Genomic DNA, 21,796 nt, shown 5'->3' with positions numbered 1-21,796 from the left:
AAGTGTATGCATCAGTTTGTGTGGTAAGTGTTGAGATGAACTGTGAATGTATGCATCAGTTCATGTGGTAAGTGTTGAGATGAACTGTAAGTGTATGCATCAGTTTGTGTGGTAAGTGTTGAGATGAACTGTGAATGTATGCATCAGTTCGTGTGGTAAGTGTTGAGATGAACTGTGCAAGTATGCATCAGTTCATGTTGTAAGAGTTGAGATGAACTGTGAATGTATGCATCAGTTCATGTGGTAAGTGTTGAGATGAACTGTAAGTGTATGCATCAGTTTGTGTGGTAAGTGTTGAGATGAACTGTAAGTGTATGCATCAGTTTGTGTGGTAAGTGTTGAGATGAACTGTGAATGTATGTATCAGTTCGTGTGGTAAGTGTTGAGATGACTAACAATAGTAAAGTAGAAACAAACACAAAATACTTTTACATTGTCCCAGCCAGTGGTCGGGACTTTTTAATCAAAGCGCGTAATATATGTATAAAATCTGTAATGACAATTTAAAAACAACTGAAAATGAGATATATATTTATATATAAATCAAACAATTAAAATAATCAATAATCTGTGTATTTGCAAAATTAAGCAAAATTTTTAAATAGTGTTTAGATCCTCCAGTCTTCATACCCAATGGCCTCAATCTTCAGAGGACAAAGACGATCAACTGGCATATGATCTTTGATCTGCAATCGCCACCCATAAAAGCTGGTTGGTAAAAATTTTGGTACACAAATCCAAAACATAATTAGAAAACAATACAAAAACATGGTAATTGCATGCAAAACACTGGTTACAAATAAAAACAGAACAAAAAATGCTGAAAAGTCAGTCTGAATGTACTCTTGGATATTCACTGATTAAAAACAAAGGTAAGTACAAGGAATTTCACAGTTTGTAGATTTGATTCTACATGAGTTGAATAATATACATACATTTTAAATTAAGAATTATTAAGTTTTCTAAACCCTTTTCTGATCTTAAAATAGTCGAATGTTTTGAGAAAAAAAATTGTGAAAACTTCATCGCAACTTGTTTGTGATATCAAAATTTCTAAGATTGGTTTCAAACTTTTTTTAGTGATAAAACAAACACAAAAATATATAAACTGCAGTACCCAAACAGAGAGATTTGGCTTGAAATAAGTGTTCTAGTAAATAAAGACAAATCTCTATGATTCAGTTACCTGGTTATTATCATTTAACCTTTTCACCACCAGTTTCCTTTTTTTCATCACAAATTCACAAAATAGTCCCGTTTATAGTCTGCACTTTACTTCAGAAGATTGGGACAAAAATAGCCAAAAGTTCACGAAAAACTGAAAATTGATTTAAATTTTGTCTGTTGGCTCCAAAATTAGGAAATGAATTGAAGAATATAAGAAAAAAGTGCAGAAAAAATTTGGGCGAGAAAGTCTGGTGGTGAAAAGGTTAATCAATTCTACCAAATAATAAATTATAATTTCTTTGATTACTTAAACCACATTGATAACAATTCTTAATCTGTTATCACAACCTACAAATGACATGAAAATTAAAATTATCACAAATTTTGATGAAAATATACAAAAAAACAACAAACTTGTGCCAAAAATGTGCAAGGAAAACAAGATGGTTGTTCTGTTAGTTATTATGTAATAACATAAATAATTTATATATCAGAATATGTAATATTTTTAATATATATTTTTAAAACTACCAATTTTATTTGTTACTGCTGGCCATCAACAAGATGCGACTGATAATAATTTGCATTTTAATTGCCAGTACAATGTTAACAGTAGACTTCGCTAAAACAACCACTGGCATCAAATTATACAAAAATCATTCATTTTCACTGACGCTAACTAAATTTCAATTATTTTGATTTTTTGAGCACGTTTATGGAAATGCCAGTGCAACAATAACTTCAACTATAATGTTGAGATAGAAGTAATATATTTTGCAAAAACGCCTTTTACAATATCTATAAACTTTTCCACATAAAAACATTCACAAAAAAAATCAATCTATAACAACAGCGGTGTAGCTAAATAATTTTGCCAAAACGTGAATTTGTAAGTTACAAAAATTAGCACTGAAAACATAACAAAAATATGGAAAACAAAAACCTGGTTTGCGAAAATGACTTTGGCGTAGACACAACATGCAACCGGGATTCTAAAGAACAAAAATAAAATCTTTTTTTTTCTTTCTCTCTGCATATATACATTTTGTCTTACTTAATTGAAGCTTTCTTATAACCACCATTTATAATATATAAACTTTACTCTTGTTAATATAAAACAAACACAAACTAGATTAAACTTATAAAAAAAAATGTGCGTATTATTATTAACTGCCATGGTTATTACGGAGTGAATAATTCTACTTGTCCACAGAAAGCAACATGTCCAAACAAATTTATTACACTTGGCAAATATAATGGCAGAAGTTTTCATATATGCACGATGGCACACCCATATATGGAAGATGTCCAAATATGAATGTGATGACATGCCCATATATGGAAGATGTTCAAATATGAATGTGATGACATGTCCATATATGGAAGATGTCCAAATATGAATGTGATGACATGCCCATATATGGAAGATGTTCAAATATGAATGTGATGACATGTCCATATATGGAAGATGTCCAAATATGAATGTGATGACATGTCCATATATAGAAAATGTCCAAATATGAATGTGATGACATGCCCATATATGGAAAATGTCCAAATATGAATGTGATGGCATGCCCATATATGGCAACACTATCCATATATAGAAAATATATGCAAAATAAGAATGTGAGCTCAGTTACATATTTGCAAACACAGCCCAAACATTTCTGTTTCATTTATTCCAGGCTCAAACAATATGAAACAACAAATTTGAGGGCAGAAACTGCAGTGATAACTTTTGCACAAATGAGTGGGGGAGAAAAATGTCAGAAAAAGTTTCCAAATAAACTCATGAAGTCAAAGGCTATGTACAGATACAATATACACAGATTGTCACTTAGCATATGCAGCCGATATAGAGTAGATGTATAGTTTCGGGGTCCACATGAAATCATGCCAGCGAATCACACTTTGCTATAAACAAACACTTCGTCATCTTCAAATCCTGATTCTCTATAGTCTGATGGTGATCGATTGTTATTTGACGATTTCCCTCGACCTGTAGGCACTTTCCAATCAACTATTTGTGTAGGTACTGAATTACCCAGATTGATGTCACAATATTCCTCGGCAATATCTTGCTGATGAGAGTTACTCTTGACTTTCTTCTTTCGAAAACTCACAGTGGGGCTGTTCGTCTCTTTGTCCGTGTGGAGAGACACTGATCGAGACATATTGCATTTAGGAGAGGAAGGGTTGTGAGCATCGGAGAGGGACAGTGCTCGCCGGATACTTCTACCGGCTTGGTGGCTGTGTCGTTTGGGCTGCGTTGAGTTAGATGGCAACTGGTTTCGAGCTCCTACTTTACGTTCTTTTTGGCGTAATTCCACAGCAGCTTTCATTGCAGTATAGAGGAATTCAAACTTGTCCTATAATGTACAGAATAGTAGACAATTTACAATCACCAAAAACAAACAAAAACAAATGTACAATCAATATGTTATAATAATTCATAACAAATTTTTCCCCAAGATAAGCATCACCTATAAAATCAAACCTACTGTTTTATCACAAATCAGAAATGGTAATCTCTTTGTTTTATTTGGAGGGGGTGTTGAAAGCGATTTTTAATGTTTGTTTCCCCTTGTTTCACACAAATGTGACTCCTTTTTATACTCTCTCTCTAATATTGGGGGTCTGGAGAAGCAGAATATGGGGTTAACGCAATTTCTGGTTGGCTGGAAAGGGTTTAATGTTGAAAAGAAAGGAGATTACGTTTGCTGGGTGCATGTTTTTCCTATCTACGTCCCCTTATAAATGACAGATGATCAGTCGTACTATGAGCTATATGAGAACAGCATAGATGATAAGTAATGAGTGATTGGTATGATGACCTAAGTTTATCAGAGAGTAACATACCTTGGTTAGAAAACACCCAGGTCTGCGTAAATTGTAGAGAAGCATAATACTGTATACATCAATACTGTCTTCGTGTTTCAACTGTTGGAGTAAGGTGGACAATGCACAGAATGTCACAGCGGTAGTGGAACCAAACCTGTATAAGAGATAAAAAAAAAAACAGTTATGAAATTGATTTTTTGTTGCATTTTGTGTACTTAGTTTAAAACATAGGTGAAACTATAACAAGAGTAATCATATATTTCAGTATCAACCATTACAGAAAGTATAAAAAAGAGAGATAAAAGTAACTTCCAGAAACAGTTTTTTTCCTTGAGAAGTACAGTAGCATGGTTTGGAAGAATGTCCTTGTTTAAAAAGAAACAATATCCTTATTTGGGAGAAAGACTTCCTTATTAGAAAGATGGACTTCTTTATTAGGGAGACAGAAATTCCTTATTAATTAGGACAACATCCTAGTTTGTCTATCTAATTAGTATATGAAAATATTATAATGAATTGTACTTTAGAGAATACATATTGTAAAATTATTTCTTGATTCCGTAAACACTTACTTGTCATGCACAGTAACAGGACCTTCAAATTGTTGTTTCCATCTTTGTACGGTTGTAATCAATTCAAATATGGTCTCTGGTGGCGCACAACTATCTGGCCAATAACCGCACTGAAATTGACGTACTTCCATTATGTAATCGTCCTATGGGAAAACAACCAAACAAGTGTTTATAGTTTGGCCTTTTAAATCGACATATTAAAACTAAACCAAATCACTCCACCAATAAGTCAAACCATCTTGATTGTTGTGATGGGGAGTGGTTTACCACATGCATAATGTACATGTACCAGTATGTATCTCCATAGTGTGATGTAATATAGGTCAGATCGACAATACATAGTTTGATGTCTCATACTGCTGAACATTTTGTAATTGCATGCGCTGCCTGAAGGTTACCCAGGAATTTCAAGTTTACATACGGTCTGATAACTACAGACTTAGGTAAATATGGTTCATTTTGACAAGCTCGAATTGACACAAAACTCCGGTGGTAATCACTCGTGTCTGCTGTCGTCACCCACAAGGTAGCATAAACAAAATCTATGGTTTCTGACCACTTTTGTTGATTTCAGTTTTCAAGCATTCTCACTGATGAATGGGTAATGTTAATTGCTTTAATTTCATATGAGACAACTCTCTGCTAGCAGTGAAATGTTTTTTCGGGTCATATGACTAAGAGTTTCATCAGCTTTCCTGACATTTTATCTTCACAAACGGCATAAATTGTAAAAATTAATAACGACAAAAATAAAGCGAGTATTTAAGTATTTATATGAGACGTAACATCCACACAGTGGCAGCGATCATGTGATAATATAATGAACCTTATTTGCATACTAATATCCACCTACCTGATTAGACTGGATAATATAATCCCTTGTAATCATATTAAGATGGTGTTCCTCTTTGCTTAGCGTAACCGTGAAATTAACACAATCTAAGTCTTTCTTTTCAGGTGTCGGCCAATAAATGGCTAATTTCCCTTTCTCCTATAATGAAATAACCCACTATTCAGATTAGTGTGTGTTTCTATAAGTTATTTGAGTGTAAAATACTGTAAAATGACTAATTTTCACTGGGTTTAAATTTCACTGATTTGCCATTTTAGGCATATTCTTTGGGTTTTAAATTCACGGTTTTATCATTTAGATAATGTGTTCTATGCTAAATTTTACATATTCACTGGGTTTTAATTTAGCGCATTTTCCAGTCAGCAAAATAAGCCAAATTAAAACCCAGTGAATAATTAACCCCTTTACAGTATGTTGTTGTTTCCCAAAAAACATTGTACATGAGGTTGTTCTAGTTGAGATATAAACTCTTAGACTACCTATTCACTAAACAATCACAGCTCTCTTTTAAGAAAGTTGACAACCATTAGAACAAATGATTGTATTTTCTTGACATTTACACAAAGATTTTATTTGATGTTTGTTGTTATATATGGTAACCAAACTTCTTTTCGCAACACAACAAAAATATGATTTTAGAGCCATTTATCATTGGTTCTTGTCATAAAAATTACTCATTGTATCTCAGAACCTAGTTTGGTTACATATTATTTTAATAACTTGGACATTCTGATGATTTCCTTTCATTTTTTTATGAAAATAATGCATGACTTCCTATGAAGTACACTTTTATATCTTTTTAGGGAGTATTTCTCCCAAAAAAATATTCCGTATGGGGAAATATCCTGAAAAGTCGATGTGTCAGAATCAGTAATTATGTGACATTCTTGATACATCACAATTGTTTTTGTCTCTATTTCTTAAAATCGAATACCCACAATCTACCTTAAAGCCATACTGCTAATCAGAACTGCTCATCTAGTCAATTAAATTACGTATCATGCTTGGTCATACATGTACTTATTAAATGTTTATTGTCATGATAAAAGATCGTTTTGAACTGTAGGTAAAGATGAACTAAAACAAATAAAATGGAACTATAGAGTACACAAATGTTCAGTTTCAATGACAACCCCTAATCTATAGTGAAATATCCAAGATACCACAGCAATTCTCCTCTAAATGCACAACTCACCAAATCCTCAGACGATATCAAACTAACAATAGTTTGCGAGTTGTGATCCCAGATCATTCGCCAGAAATCAACGGCTGTATGCTGCAAAGGATGCTGGGTGACAATGTACTCCTGGTTGCTTCTGTAACCCTGGTAACCAATGATGCAGAGAAAATGAAATATGAGAGAAGGATAGCAATTCACAGCTTGACTGAGACATGGTTATTTCAATCACACCAACGCTGAATTACCAGATTTTTACCAATTAATGTACATATCCCTTTACTACCTTGAAATGCAGATATTCCAATGAATGTAAATGTATAAATTATTCGCTGTTTTTTTAATTTCGCTATTTTCGTTGATAAAAAAAATCGCTAAATTAAATCCACATGAAATAACAATAGAACTCATTGTTTCCCTGCTAGGTTCATTATTTTAAAACCCAGTGAAATCACTCAAAGCATCTTAATAGTGAAATTAAATGCTAGTGAAAATAAAAGGTTTTACAATACACTAATAGATTTCAGAACTTAATTCGTGAGGTCATTGTTTCCATGGAATTATGTTTAGGTACTTTTTATGTGCTATTAGTCATTTACTAGTATTTGATGGAACCTTTTGTTCAGCGAAATATAAACAATTCTTAGTACTTTTAAACTTTCCATGTCTATTCTTCATATACAAGTCTTAAAATTCTAAAAGTCTGACCTGTAAAAACGAGCCATTGATGTAATCCGAGCCATCAACACCAGGTTTGGGCAACAGCTTCACTCTGGATCTCTCAACTGAAAAAGGAAAAAAAGATGCGTTTGTAAAGAAAGCAAAAATAAACAAAACATTTATGAAATCAAATCACGTTCGTTGATGTGGTGTTACTGTACACAATACAGATGAACTGAATGCTACAACTGACTTGACAGAAATGAAGTAATTTAGAGATTCTCTGTGGGTGCAGGCAGTACTTACTAGGTAGAACATCCTCGGAAGCATTTTTCAATATATTGTAAGGTCTGGTAGCCGAGTGTAACTCATAGTCCTTTGGCACATACTTTGAGATACGCTGTAAAGATATGTAAGAATAAAAGATTTACTGATGAACAGGTGACTGGACTTTGTTTAAAATATCTTTATTGGAAATTTATGATTGGTTGATAACATTTTGAAATAGAGAACATAATTGGTTGTTTAGTTTCTACAAAGTGACAACATATTTTTTGGTATGTACCATATACTGCTTTGCCAGCACCGTAACATCTGAATCATCTGGAAGTAATATTTTATCTTGTAATGATTTAAAATAGTCATCGTACTCGTCCATGTTCACTTCGGTCACACCGCTTCGGACAGCCTCTAGTAATGCATCATGCAGAAAAATGTACTGACCCTGAAATATATGAAAAATTTAAGATGAGACACAGCTGGTTAGCAATGAATCAGTCGCAGGTGGAACACACCGCACATTTTTGTAGCTGTTTTCTCCATTGAAGAGATAGTGTTGAAATCGTAATCTTATGGCGGTGCAAAATTGTCTAGTTTCTGCAATTCACCTATTCTCAGTGTTAAATTCTATGGCAAAATACACTGACATTGTCTGTATTTGGAAGCTACATGTGTTATTTGAATATTCATGAGTAAATGCCTGTATTTGGAAAGTATGATTTGAATATTCATGTATAAACACCTGTATTTGGAAACCATGATTTGAATATCCATGTATAAACGCTTACATTTGGAACTATGATTTGAATATTTATGAGTAAATGCCTGTATTTGGAAACTATGATTTCAATGTTACCTGTTACCTATCCTCCAGATGCCAAGTGGCACATAGGGCCTCCACCGAACGTCTCCATTCTGTCCTATCAGCTGCTGCAACTCTGGCTTCCGCCCATGACTTCCATCTAGCCTTGTTTCTTTCCTTTTTGACAGTACGTCGCCAAGTTGTTTTGGGTCTACCCCGTTTCTTTTTCCCTTCTGGTGCCCATGTCAATGCTGTGTTACAGATGCTTGTGGGTTCCTCCCTTAAGGTGTGCCCAATAAATTTCCATCTCCTCTTCATTACTGTAGTGCTCAATTTCTCCATCCCAGTCCTGGTTAGCAGTTCTTCATTCCTAACATGGTCTTGCCATTTTATCTTCATTATCCTCCTTAAACACTTTATTTGAAAAGTATTGAGTTTTCTTTCGTCGCCTTTTGTCATCTTCCAGGTTTCAGATCCATATAACAGCACTGACAACACCAATGATTTGTACAACTTGAATTTTGTTGCTCTCTTGATTTTGTTACTGCTCCATATTTTATTAAGCTGCCTGAATGCATTTCTTCCCTTTGAAATTCTGTTTTCCATGTCTCCCATTCCTCCTCCTGATTTTGTTAAGGTTGCACCCAGGTACACAAATTCGTTGACATCTTCAACAACTTCGCCATCAATGTAAATTCTGTCAACATTTCTTGCATTAATTCTCATTAATTTTGTCTTCTGGAAATTCACTTTTAGACCAACTCGTTGAGCTTCTGTAAAAATCCTGTCAATTTTTTGTTGGATATGTTGTTTTGTAGATGCTATCAGCGCCAAATCATCTGCGAAATCCAAGTCATCCAACTTTAATGTAAACTTCCATCTAATTCCTGTTTCGCCATTTTGTACAGTCCTTCTCATTATCCAATCAACCACTATGAGAAACAAAAAACCTGACATATTGCAGCCTTGTTTTACTCCTGTTTTGATGTCAAACCATTCCGATGTTTCCCCTTGATGTATCACTGCACATTTGAAGTCATCATAAAAAGCTTTTGCAAGACTGGTTAACTTTTCTAGTATTCCATACATTCTCATTATTCTCCAAAGGCTGTCTCGGTGCACAGAATCAAATGCTTTTTCGAAGTCAATGAAATTAACGTATAGTGTTGCTTGCCATTCGTTGATCTGTTCAATAATATTACGTAAAATGAATATTTGTTCTGTTGTGCCTCTTCCCTTCCGAAATCCAGCCTGCTCATTTCTGAGACTTTTATCAACTCCGTTCTTTATTCTGTCTATGATGACTCGGCTCAGGACTTTGCTTACGATAGGTAGTAGTGTCATTCCTCTCCAATTCTTACACTGTTTGAGATTTCCTTTATTGGGTAGTTTTATTATCAAACCTTGCTTCCATTTCATAGGTATTCTCTCTTCTTTCCATATCTTATCAATAAGCTGTTGAACTTTGTCTGTTGCAAGTTCAATATCTGCTTTAAGGAGTTCTGCTGTAATTGAATCAACTCCAGATGCCTTCCCATTCTTAAACTGTTTAATTGCATTCCTTATTTCAACTCTGCTTGGTTCTCTGATATCAATTTCTTCAATATCTATATGCTCATAATTTGCATCATCATCATTGATAGGTTGGTCGGGTTCTTTTCTGTTTAAAACTTCCTTGAAGTGGTCACTCCATCTATGTAGCGTTTCTTCTTTTCCACTTATCAAGTTTCCATTCTGGTTCTCCACTGCTACACTTTGTTTTAGTGGTTTGTTACACAGTACTTTTGTGAGCCTGTAAAGTGTTCTCATTTGGTGACTATTAGCTGCTGCTTCTGCTTCTGATGCTATGTTGTCAGTCCAGTCCCTTTGGTCAGTGTTCTTATTTGTTTTTTTACCTCCCTGTTTACATCTTTGTATTCATCCTTCAATCTTCTTTTTATTCTTTCAGATCTTGTCCCAATGATCTTCTCATGCAAGTTGTTTCTCTGTTCAATTAGTGTCCATGACTGCTCAGAAATCCATGGCTTTTTCTTCTTCTTCTTCCCAAGTACCTCTTTCACTGCTTCAATGTAGCACTGCTCTATCATTTGGCATTCTACTTCTATCTCATCACCTTCCTCTTCCCTCAATTCGTCCTCCAGCATTTCAAATTTGTTTCTTACTGCTATGGCAAATCTGGATCTAAAATCCTCTTGCTTGAGTTTTTCGGTGTCAAACCGAGTTCTGCTGTTGTTATCTTTAGCCTTTGGTGCTCTCTTTAACTTTAGTTTCACTGTAGTTTTCACAAGGTAATGGTCGCTCCCAATATCAGCAGATCTCATTACACGAGTGTCCAGTGCTGAGTTTCTAAATCACTTGTTAACGAGCGTGTGATCTGTTTGATTCAGTGTTGTACTATCTGGTGATTTCCATGTTGCTAGATGAATGTGTTTGTGTGAAAATATGGTGCCAGTTATTACCAAGTCTTCCATAACACACATTTCACACAGACGGGATCCATTCTCATTTCTGCTTCCAATACCATGCCTTCCCATCACTTGTTCATAGTTTTCATTATTGCTGCCTACTTTTGCATTCATATCACCTGTGATTACGAGAAAGTCATGTTTATTTACTTGTTGTACCGTTTCCTGGAACTTCTCATAGAATTCATCTTTTCATCTGATCATCTGCACCTTCTGTTGGAGCATATGCATGTATCATTGTCAGTTTGATATGGTTGGAAAAGAATCTTGCTTTAATAATCCTCTCGTTTATTGGCACCCAGTCTATAAATGCTTTATCTACTTCATTGGTCATCATTATAGCTACTCCCTCTCTGTGTGTCTCGTCGTCTCTTCCTGAGTAGATGATTGACATTCCATCTGCAATTCGTATTTTTCTCTGCCCAGTCCAATGTGTTTCACTGATTGACATTTCATCAGCAATTCGTATTTTTCTCTGCCCAGTCCAATGTGTTTCACTGATTCCCATCAATTCTATTCTTTGCTTCTCCATTTCTCTTGATACTTGTGCTGCATTCCCTGCTTGGTATAGGGTTCTAACATTCCAGTTTCCTATTCTAAGTTTGTGCTTTGGGTTTAGCAATGGCCTTCTCCTCCCCTGAGCTTCCTCTCGGTTTTCACCCAGACGCATCCTAATCTCACTCCTGTAAGGAGGGGTCATGGCTTCCCCCAAATTGTTAGGTTCAGTAGTATTCGTTCGGCTTCTGGTTTCTGTAATAATCACTTTTTTACAGGAATGGGTTATCAGCCCATAGCCCAACCTGGAGGACCAGGAGACTATACTTCGTCTGGCTTCTACCTGTCGACCTTTCCGCCTTGGGTGACCCTACCAGGAGTACAAGACTCCCGACGGCATAGCTCTCCAGGTCATTGAAGCGCGCAAACACCCCCACCAACGATAAGGTGATAGTCCCACGGGAGATGATGATGATTTGAATACTCATGAGTAAAAGTCTGTATTTGGAAACTATGATTTGAATATTCATGTTTAAACACCTGTATTTGGAAACCATGATTTGAATATTCATGCAGAAATGCTTGCATTTGGAACTATGATTTGAATATTCATGTATAAACGCTTGCATTTGGAACTATGATTTGAATATTCATGAGTAAATGCATGTATTTGGAAACTATGATTTGAATATTCATGAGTAAATTCCTGTATTTGGAAACTATGATTTGAATGTTCATGCCTGTACATGAATTTGGAAACATGAAAGCAAATGGCCAATCATTGTTGACCAACCAGCAGGAAAGCAAGAATCAGCTTCTACAAGGTCAACAAAATCCCAATGAAATGTTCACTGCTACAAAACATCTTTTTTTCCACACTAATTTTGTACAATTAAAGCATTTCACAGTTCACATACATATACAACTATGTTTTGGTTTACAGCAGATAACAATGAAACAGTCATTCAGAGTTTATGATAACAACTGTCTGTACTGTGAAAACAAAATTCTTACGGGGTTCTTAAAATTCAACAAATATTATCAAATCACAAAAATTTCAGGCAGTAATTATGGCATGTTCAATTATAATTCTTTCAATAAAAACGTAACAGTTGTTACAAAACTGTGGCTACTACAATGACATAATTTGATGTTATCTCAGTAGAAACACACAACGCATATTACATCAACTAACTTGGGCAGGTCAGACAACTTACCTCAGTTTGCACAAGATAGTTTCTTTGTTGTCTAATATGTTTCATAAAACTCATAATGTTGATACACTTTTTATCTTTTATTAAATGTAACATTGTATCAATAACGATATATGTACCAGTCCTACCAACACCAGCACTGTGAAGAAGGAAAAAAACATAGTATAACTATTACCAACTTGCCCATTGAGAATCAGCGATCCCATTTCAAAATGGCAGAAATGCTTGATTTTGACCAATTTTAAGAATACACATAAATGATCAACTTTTGGCCATCTTGAATTGAATCGTTAAACCATTGGACTGCATGTCTCATAAGATGTATGTATGAAGTTTAAATGTGAATGGTCTAGGTGGGAATATATAGGTGGGAATTCACAGACAAAGGTCAGTCTACAAGTTATTGCTACTTAATAGCACGTAAGATATGCATTTTCCATATCCCACACTATATCTTAAATTAAAGCAAGGACATTTCAATCTGACACGGACTAAAACACAGCTCACCTGCAATGTACAATGATTGGACCAGCTTCAGGTGGGTTGGCAGCTGATGATTTTTTGACAAATGATATTACAGGTAGACTGTCTTCGGGGATTCCATGATCTGGCCAGGCTGTGTAGTGATACTGATATATCATACGATCCATATGCTGTCCACGTATCTACAATGGTGAAGTGAGCAAATAAACAAATCCAACATTTAATTTCATGTGAGCTCACATGAATGCAGGGGATGTCTTTTTTATTGACCACCATGTTACAGTGTTCTGTCAAATCATTGCAACTATAATGAACATGGAGTACAATAACATAATTTATTCTGAACTTATTAATCTGATTACAGAATCTAACTGAATTAATGTATAAATTTGTTTGAAACAGCAGGTTTAAAAAAAAAAAAACTCACTTTTTTTGCCTTTAAGTTTTTCACTGTAAATCTGCGGACTGTAAAAGTAGCTCGTGTATTAGTGTCTTCTAAGGTGACTTCAATGAAGCCATACTGTTCAGTACCGTGTAACGGCCAATATTGCTCACATTTCCTCTATAGCAGAACATAAGAAAAATGAATGATTAATGACATTGATAATGCAGCCCAGTACGATGTCATTTTGTCCCCGCCATGAGCTGTTAGGTAGCAATTTTGATTCATTTCTCATCTTTATTCAAATCCTGTGACCCCCTAACTTATTAGAAATATGCAAGTTTATAGATTTAAATCATGATGTGAATATCATTAACAAAAGACATTAAATACATACCTTTCCTTTCTCCACTAGATTAGTTAACATAATAATGATAACAGAGTTCTGCTCCCAAATCATCTGCCAAAATTCTGTGATAGTGGATTTTAAAGGCCCTAAAGTGGAACGAAAAGATTCACATTGGTAACCTTGGAAACCTTAGAGCTTTAGTCAGTTTTTCAGTTCAAGACATCAAATACGCACAAAGTACAATCGCATTTGTCCAACTACGATCTCTTACCATAGTATGTGATTAGTGCATGAAACAAAGTCAAATGTAAACCAATGGGCTGCATAGATGATAATGGAAATTTAAACCACATATTACTGTAAAATACTTTATTTTAGCTGGAATTAAATTTCGCTGAAAACACTATTTGGGTGTTTCGTAAGGAATTTATTTTTTACTGATTTTTGACAAGTTGAATGTAAAATATCGGAAAAAAGGTATATTCACTGCAGTTTATTTTCACTGACTCATCTCTTCAGCGAAAATAGCGAAAATTAATTCCAAGCAAAAATAAAGTATTTTACAGTACCTTGATGTTGCTTTTAATGATTAGTTGTGATTCACAGAAAAGCTTATTGCTCACAAAATAATTTCAAAGCCACAAAAGTTTTAAAAATGTATCTTGCTATTTTTTAGTTTTGTTTGTCAATTTGTTTGTCCAAATCAAACATCTTTGTGAATAATTAATTACACTACAAAATGCCTAGCATTTGACTTGGCACACGATATTAACTCTTCGAAAGTCAACATTTTTGTGCAACATTTTGCACATTTTTATTAAGTTTTATTAAATTTCTTTGTTAATTTTTGACCAAACAGTCATAATTTGCTACTGCATGGTTATTCGTTCTGATCACAATTTTTAAAACAAGCAGCCTATCGGCTGAGATAGCTCCGCTGTTAGCAATGCACATTTCAATTAAAGAACTGAAGACATCATTAGAAAATGAACAATATGTATAGTATCAAAGCAATCGGACTTACAGTTTTTAACAAGAAGTCGAAAATATCACTTTCTACCAAAAATGACCAAAATATTCACCAAAATTAGAGAATTGAAGATATCATCACGAAATGAACAAATCTAAGAAAGGTCTACATGTAGTATCTATATATGTAATATCAAAGCAATTGAACTTTTGGTTTTTAACAAGAAGTCGAAAATATCACTTTTTACCAAAAATTACAAAAATATTCACCAAAATTAGAGAATTGAAGATACCATCACAAAATGAACAAATCTGAGAGAGGTCCACATGTAGTACCTATATATGTAATATCAAAGCAATCAGACTATTGGTTTTTTACAAGAAGTCGAAAATATCACTTTTTACCAAAAATGACAAAAATATTCACCAAAATCATAGAATCGAAGATATCATTACGAAATGAACAAATCTGAGAAAGGTCTACATGTAGTATCTAAATATGTAATATCAAAGCAATTGAAATATTGGTTTTTAACAAGAAGTCGAAAATATCACTTTTTACCAAAAATTACAAAAATATTCACCAAAATTAGAGAATTGAAGACATCATCACAAAATGAACAAATCTGAGAGAGGTCCACATGCAGTACCTATATATGTAATATCAAAGCAATCAGACTATTGGTTTTTAATTAACAAGAAGTCGAAAATATCACTTTTTACCAAAAATTACAAAAATATTCACCAAAATTAGAGAATTGAAGATATCATCACGAAATGAACAAATCTGAGAGAGGTTCACATGTAGTACCTATATATGTAGTATCAAAGCAATTGGACTTGCGGTTTTTAACAAGAAGTCGAAAATATCACTTTTTACCAAAAATGACAAAAATATTCACCAAAGTTAGAGAATTGAAGATATCAACATGAAATGAACAAACCTAAGAGAGGTCTACCCAAAGTACATATACACCAAGTATCAAAGCATTCAGGCTTGTAGTTTTCAAGAAGAAGTCGAAAAAGTAAAACACTGACACGGACGACGACGGAGACGGACAATCACTCATATGATAAGCTCCGCTCGACAAAGTCGACAGCGGAGCTAACAAGCAGCCTCTCTCGGATGAAATAGCTCCATTGTTAGCAATGCACATTTCAATTAAATAATGGAAGATATAATCACAAAATGAACAAATCTGAGAGAGGTTTACCTGAGGTACTTATATGGATAATATCAAAGCAATCAAAATTGCTGTTTTTTGGCAAGAAGTCAAAAACACCACTTTTTACCAAAACTGACAAAATTATTCACCAAAATTAGAGAATTAAAGATATCATCATAAAATGAACAAATCTAAGTGAGGTCTACTGAAGGTACATATACACCAAGTACCAAAGCAATCAGGCTTGTAGTTTTCAAGAAGAAGTCAAAAGGTAAAAAGTTGACGCTGCAGAAGACAACGGCGGACGAACACACATATGATAAGCTCTACTCGATAAAGTTGACAGCAGAGCTAAAAATATAATCTTAATTTGTGAAAGGTGACAGGGAAAACAGGTAAGTCTCAAGGTAAGTCTCTTACCTTGTGATGCGATGAACGCTTTTGGTTTATGGTATCCCTGAAATTAATCAAAAATTTTTAACTGTCAATAGTACATTGTAATATTGCTAAAGTCCTCGGAAAATGTTTCTGGTCTTCTGACATGTGAGGTTGGACAGTAGTGTAATCTGACATTTGAGGTTGGATAGCAGTGTAACCTGACATGCGAGGTTGGACAGTAGTGTAATCTGACATGTGAGGTTGGATAGTAGTGTAACCTGACATGTGAGGTTGAATAGTAGTGTAATCTGACATGTGAGGTTGGATAGTAGTGTAACCTGACATGTGAGGTTGAATAGTAGTGTAACCTGACATGTGAAGTTGGATAGTAGTGTAATCTGACATGTGAGGTTGGATAGTAGTGTAACCTGACATGTGAGGTTGGATAGTAGTGTAATCTGACATGTGAGGTTGGATAGTAGCGTAATCTGACATGTGAGATTGGATAGTAGTGTAATCTGACATGTGAGGTTGGATAGTAGTGTAACCTGACATGTGAGGTTGGATAGTAGTGTAACCTGACATGTGAGGTTGGATAGTAGTGTAACCTGACATGTGAGGTTGGATAGTAGTGAAATCTGACATGTGAGGTTGGATAGTTCTACAACCTCCCATGTCAGGTTGGAAAGTGAAAACAAAATTGAATAATTCTTACATCTACGTAATTAGCATTAATATAGTCAGTATTTTTCGGCTGTCCAGATATCGGATGCAAATGTACACGAGTGTGATCATCTGTAAAATAAGAAAGAAATGCACAGATCAATTAACACATACCATATGGTAAGCCTATATAATTTCAAAACACATGTGACTTCTATGGTGAATTCTATATTTATTTAAATAGACATATACCATAAACTGGCCTAGTCATGGCAATTTTATAATTCTTTCTTAAATATTGGTCCAATGCAAAATTACTATGACTGGTCTATTTATTGCTATTAATTATTCATGATATGCAGTGACGTTTACTTTCAAAAAAGGAAAGTAGGTGTGCACTTGCATAAAAGATTCTAATATATACCTAAAACCACATGTGCATTATAGTTGTGTGTAGAACCATGATTACTAACCTTGGTAGAACAGATCAGAACAAAAGTTGCTTTTCTTATTGGTTGGCAACTTAAAATTTATGATACTCATTAGCATATTTATCACATCAAATATGCAGTAATAACTATAAATTTTGTGTCAACGGAGAGATTCTAAAAACTTGTTCTTTGAGCAATTTTATATAAAACATTAACATTACCGTGACTGGGCCAGTCTATGTTGTATTGTAAATCATTAAATATTTCAATACACACATATAGGACAATCACACATGGAATAAATACAATTTGTGCAGTTGTCCACATGTTAATTCCTAAATGGCAGTTCAACTTACATGCTACAATGTCCCAGTATCTGTTTCTATTTTTATTTTCTTGCAGTTTGGAATTGAGACATGTCAAATGCTTACTGGGTATCTTTCGAAGTTCCTGAAAACAAGCAAAATAAAAAAAACAATAATGAGAGCGATGACAATATTACAACAGAATGACATACGCATGTAGCATCCTCATTGTATGGGGCTAAACTGACATTTGAGGACAAAATGGGAGAAATTTTTTTAGAAGGCCCTAAATTTCAACGTGAATTCATTGTAGCATGCCAGTTTGACACCAAAATTGTAAAAGTGTTGATGTCCACTTCTTGTAATATCTTGCCTATGTTTGATCAAAATTATCCTTTTATGATTTTTTTTTTTAATGGGCGGGAAAATGGCTACTTGTCAGCCAAATCCTATTAAGTGTTTTGCAAAACAAACACATAAAATAAGACTTTGCTGAAATGGTAATGCATTCTGGGAACTTTCCAATGTACATACACCTATGAAAAGAATGCAACACTAACCATCATCCAAGTATTGAGTATTTTTTTCAATTAGAAAACAATTTGAGAAGGAACTATAAACAAGAGATCAGTTCCTTACAAGTCCAGCGATTGTAAATAGGGATCTCTGGGCAAATAATATTGTTTTATGCGTTTTAGATAACGAGGTAACCCAAAAGTGAACACTGGATATTACCAGCAGTGATTGTGAACCATAATTTGAACAGTTAATAAATGTACTGAGACTCTGTAAAACAAATGTCAGAAAACATGGTTAACCTCCTCCATTCACTTTTATGTGGCAAGAACTCATACCAGGCGTTTCCTTCTGAAAATGGCTAAATATGGAGCTCCACTGCAACATGGGTGATTAGGCGAGCTGTGCCTTTAAAATCCCTTGAAAATGGTATGATAATTTGAAGATAATTAGCACTTCTGAGTTTTCATTTGGGGAAGTGATAGGCAAGTGGTGTGACCCCACTCTTTGCAAATTAAAGTTTGTCATGCATGAACATGTGTGTGATTACATAAATACATACATTAAACACCACACATTATGCATAGCAACACCACAAAACTATGTTCCTTGAAGTCGTGTCTCATAACACTGAGTACCAGATATACATGTATAATCCTAGTTTTAATGAAATCAGTCACTGCAAAGCTTCAACATTAGAAAGAAAAAAACACATTTTTATTGTGAAATTGTGTTATTTAATATATGTAATGTATTGTGCATCACCTATATGTGAAGTTTGAATAAAATTGAGAAATACATTGTTTGAGAACAGACAAAAACATAATTTTCAGTCTATTTTATTGACCTAAAACTACCCCCTAATCAGCGTAAATCATGAATAAACTTGCAGAGCCAATACACATTACACTACACAATTTTTCCAAGAAAGTTTGTATGCTTCAGAGTGATGATGCAACACAGAGGGACACAGACTGATGGAGCCAAATCCATGAGCCCCCATCTAGTGACAGGGACTAATTATTACTTGTGCATGGGCTGCAACACTTCATGAGTACAGGACATGTGTAGTTCTAATCGTCTGGGTACCCCTAACTATAAACACAAAAGCACTGTTCAAAGTCAATGTTGTTCAATGTCAAAGTCAATACAAACATGTACTCACATCATACTCCACTGAGAAGCCATTGTCACTGTCAGTATGCAGATTCATTACATGTTTTTCAAAGGCATCTATGGGAATTGCATTTTCCTGAAGAATAGCTGTAAAAAAAAATATGATAAATAATTTAGTAAAATTCAAGAATATACAGTAGAAAGGGGACACAGTTAACCCTGTGAATGTAAGGTGAACCTTTATTGCCTTTTGAGATTTGTTTTTTCTAAAACGTTCTTCAAGACTTAAAAAAGGCTTTAAGGAATTGAAAATTTGGTCACTTTCTTCATGTTTTCAGTACCAGGTATTATAGGTTTATGCCCTCAATGATGCTGAAAATAAAAACAAGCTACATTGACGACGACATAGCTTCACTGTCTCAGTCTTGTCATATGTGAATGAGTGCATACATAAAGGTACAAAAGTACAAATGTAATGTTAAATTACAATAATTTGCATTTTTGAACTGATTCCTAAGTTCATATATCAAAAATTGTATGATATGCTAATATTGTCAAAATATTTATATTTAATTTACCAGTAGTTGGTTTCTTGTATAATAATAGTTAATAATTACGTACAATAAGCTTTCTCCCATAATGTATTACACGTACATATATGTACAGTCATATAATTAGTTGTGCAAAATTTGGTATCAGCTCAAACTGATCCAAATTTAATAATTACTACGATTTACTTTTTTTTTAGTGCATTGATTTTTGATGAAAACCAATTAGGTTGAGACATTATAATCACCGACTACATTAAGTCAATGTGAAAATAAGTATTTTGGATGTATTTTATTTTTTTCTTGCTAAATAACTTTTTTTTAGAGACAAGTGAAAATTAATATGTACTCTATGTGGGTACAACTCATCATAAATTGATTTCCCTCAATCTTATAACTGAAAACTTTAATTGACCCGGGTCCGAAATCTCAGAGTATACAAGTGCAACAAAAATATGTCTCATACATGCTCTAGAAACTGCATTGTTTCATAAATCTGAGTAAACCTTGATATACCTTTAATAACAACTTGACTTTTTTGTTAATTCAGATCATTGTATATTACCAAAACCTGGGTTTGTTTCAGTAACACCACTATAATTCCCATCAAAATGTAGCCCTGACACCCCACTGAGATTGGTAATGGTCCTACCCATCTGTCACTGATTCAGATCAAGGTCATGACCAGGTCATGACATCACTAAAAACCCCAGCATTACAATCTAAGCTAATTATTTATTCTGAGCATGCTCAGTTGTTCTCTCAGGAGTGTTGGAAGAGGCGGTTTTGAATGAAAATCATGAACAAAACCCACTTAGGACTTTCAGATCTGTGAAAAAAAATTACGTGCATATTCGGCAGAGACTTGTTCATCAACCTGACAAGTTTCATCGATATCTGCTGCAGAATTTCTGAGAAAATGTTAGAGACGTCACAGACGGGAAATTGAAATAAGAATTAATAGTCCGCCTTTTAGGCTGCGCCTGAAACAGGGACTAATAAAAGTACTGTACAGTATTTCAGCTCCCTCAGTTCAAAGAAGTTCCAGTGAACAATATCACATGACCATTTATTGTCAGGTTTTAGATTTCTGCACCCAGAATTGTCAACTGCCGTCCCAACACATGTACATGTCATTTTCATCATTGTACTTGAATCACAAACTCCAGACAATGCATGTCACTTTTAACCTACAGGATTTTTATGCCATTTAGTATTCAGTAGATCATTTAAATGAAGGCCAAACAAACTGTTTTTGAGTACGGTAGGTGCGTAATCAGTTTGCACAATTCGTAGGGGTAATCCTGTCAATAAGTATCAGTATATGGTAGATCGCTAATTATAGAAACACATACAAAAAAATTATGAAATCTCACAGGAAAATCGAGCTTGATAGATGTCTACCACATGCCATTAGTTCACTATGGCGCATTTGTAATAATTGCTGCACAAAGACTGTATAAACATCTCCAAAATGTAATGATACCATCAATTCTAAGAACATGGTCTGATTGTGTGTTGTGCTGTAAAAACGACTTACTTGGCATATCTGGTAAACCCAGTTCTGGCGAGGTGGGTCTTTGCACACTGTCTGCTCTCATGTAATAGTGAGGTGACTGAAATCTCTTTCTATAATCAAAGAAAATTATATTGATGATGATTAACAACTGTCGCTGTACGGTACCATATGGGCATATGCCAGATATTGGTGTCATACGAACAAGATAGTTATAACACACGTCTCATATCAATGCATGTGCACATCCACAGAAACAACGTTTACGCAGATTATATGATTATATATACAGACTTATTGTCTATTCCACTTACTGCCATCACTATTTCACTTAAACCAAGCCTTACAAAGTACTTGCCACCATATTGGATTGTTAGTAGAGCGCAATGGATTGTGGGAATGTACATTTTTTTGATCAACATTTGTTGTGTGACACCCTACACTTA

The 21,796-nt window shown here is 34.4% G+C and overlaps 1 protein-coding gene across 2 annotated transcripts in view; it reads right to left on the bottom strand.

Moving 5' to 3' along the window:
- Positions 1-423: 423 nt before the first annotated feature.
- The window catches only part of LOC100377393 (putative receptor-type tyrosine-protein phosphatase mosPTP-1), a 47,139-nt gene continuing 25,766 nt past the window's right edge, over positions 424-21,796 (bottom strand). For both annotated transcript variants that reach the window (XM_006822230.3, XM_085496966.1), the window contains 17 exons: positions 21,375-21,463; positions 19,336-19,433; positions 17,706-17,799; positions 16,971-17,050; positions 16,298-16,334; positions 13,791-13,888; positions 13,439-13,573; positions 13,036-13,193; positions 12,532-12,667; positions 7,839-7,997; positions 7,580-7,673; positions 7,322-7,398; positions 6,632-6,760; positions 5,437-5,574; positions 4,584-4,726; positions 4,030-4,165; positions 424-3,539 (listed from right to left, as the gene is read on the bottom strand). In XM_006822230.3, coding sequence (XP_006822293.2) covers positions 3,075-3,539; positions 4,030-4,165; positions 4,584-4,726; positions 5,437-5,574; positions 6,632-6,760; positions 7,322-7,398; positions 7,580-7,673; positions 7,839-7,997; positions 12,532-12,667; positions 13,036-13,193; positions 13,439-13,573; positions 13,791-13,888; positions 16,298-16,334; positions 16,971-17,050; positions 17,706-17,799; positions 19,336-19,433; positions 21,375-21,463 — 2,266 coding nt within the window. In that variant the 3' untranslated portion in view covers positions 424-3,074. The remainder of the gene's footprint in view (positions 3,540-4,029; positions 4,166-4,583; positions 4,727-5,436; positions 5,575-6,631; positions 6,761-7,321; positions 7,399-7,579; positions 7,674-7,838; positions 7,998-12,531; positions 12,668-13,035; positions 13,194-13,438; positions 13,574-13,790; positions 13,889-16,297; positions 16,335-16,970; positions 17,051-17,705; positions 17,800-19,335; positions 19,434-21,374; positions 21,464-21,796) is intronic.

The sequence above is a fragment of the Saccoglossus kowalevskii genome, chromosome 3 (genome assembly GCF_978046115.1).
Source record: "Saccoglossus kowalevskii chromosome 3, keSacKowa6.1, whole genome shotgun sequence".
Taxonomy (NCBI): Eukaryota; Metazoa; Hemichordata; class Enteropneusta; family Harrimaniidae; genus Saccoglossus; species Saccoglossus kowalevskii.
This window is presented reverse-complemented; position numbering and strand designations above follow the sequence as displayed.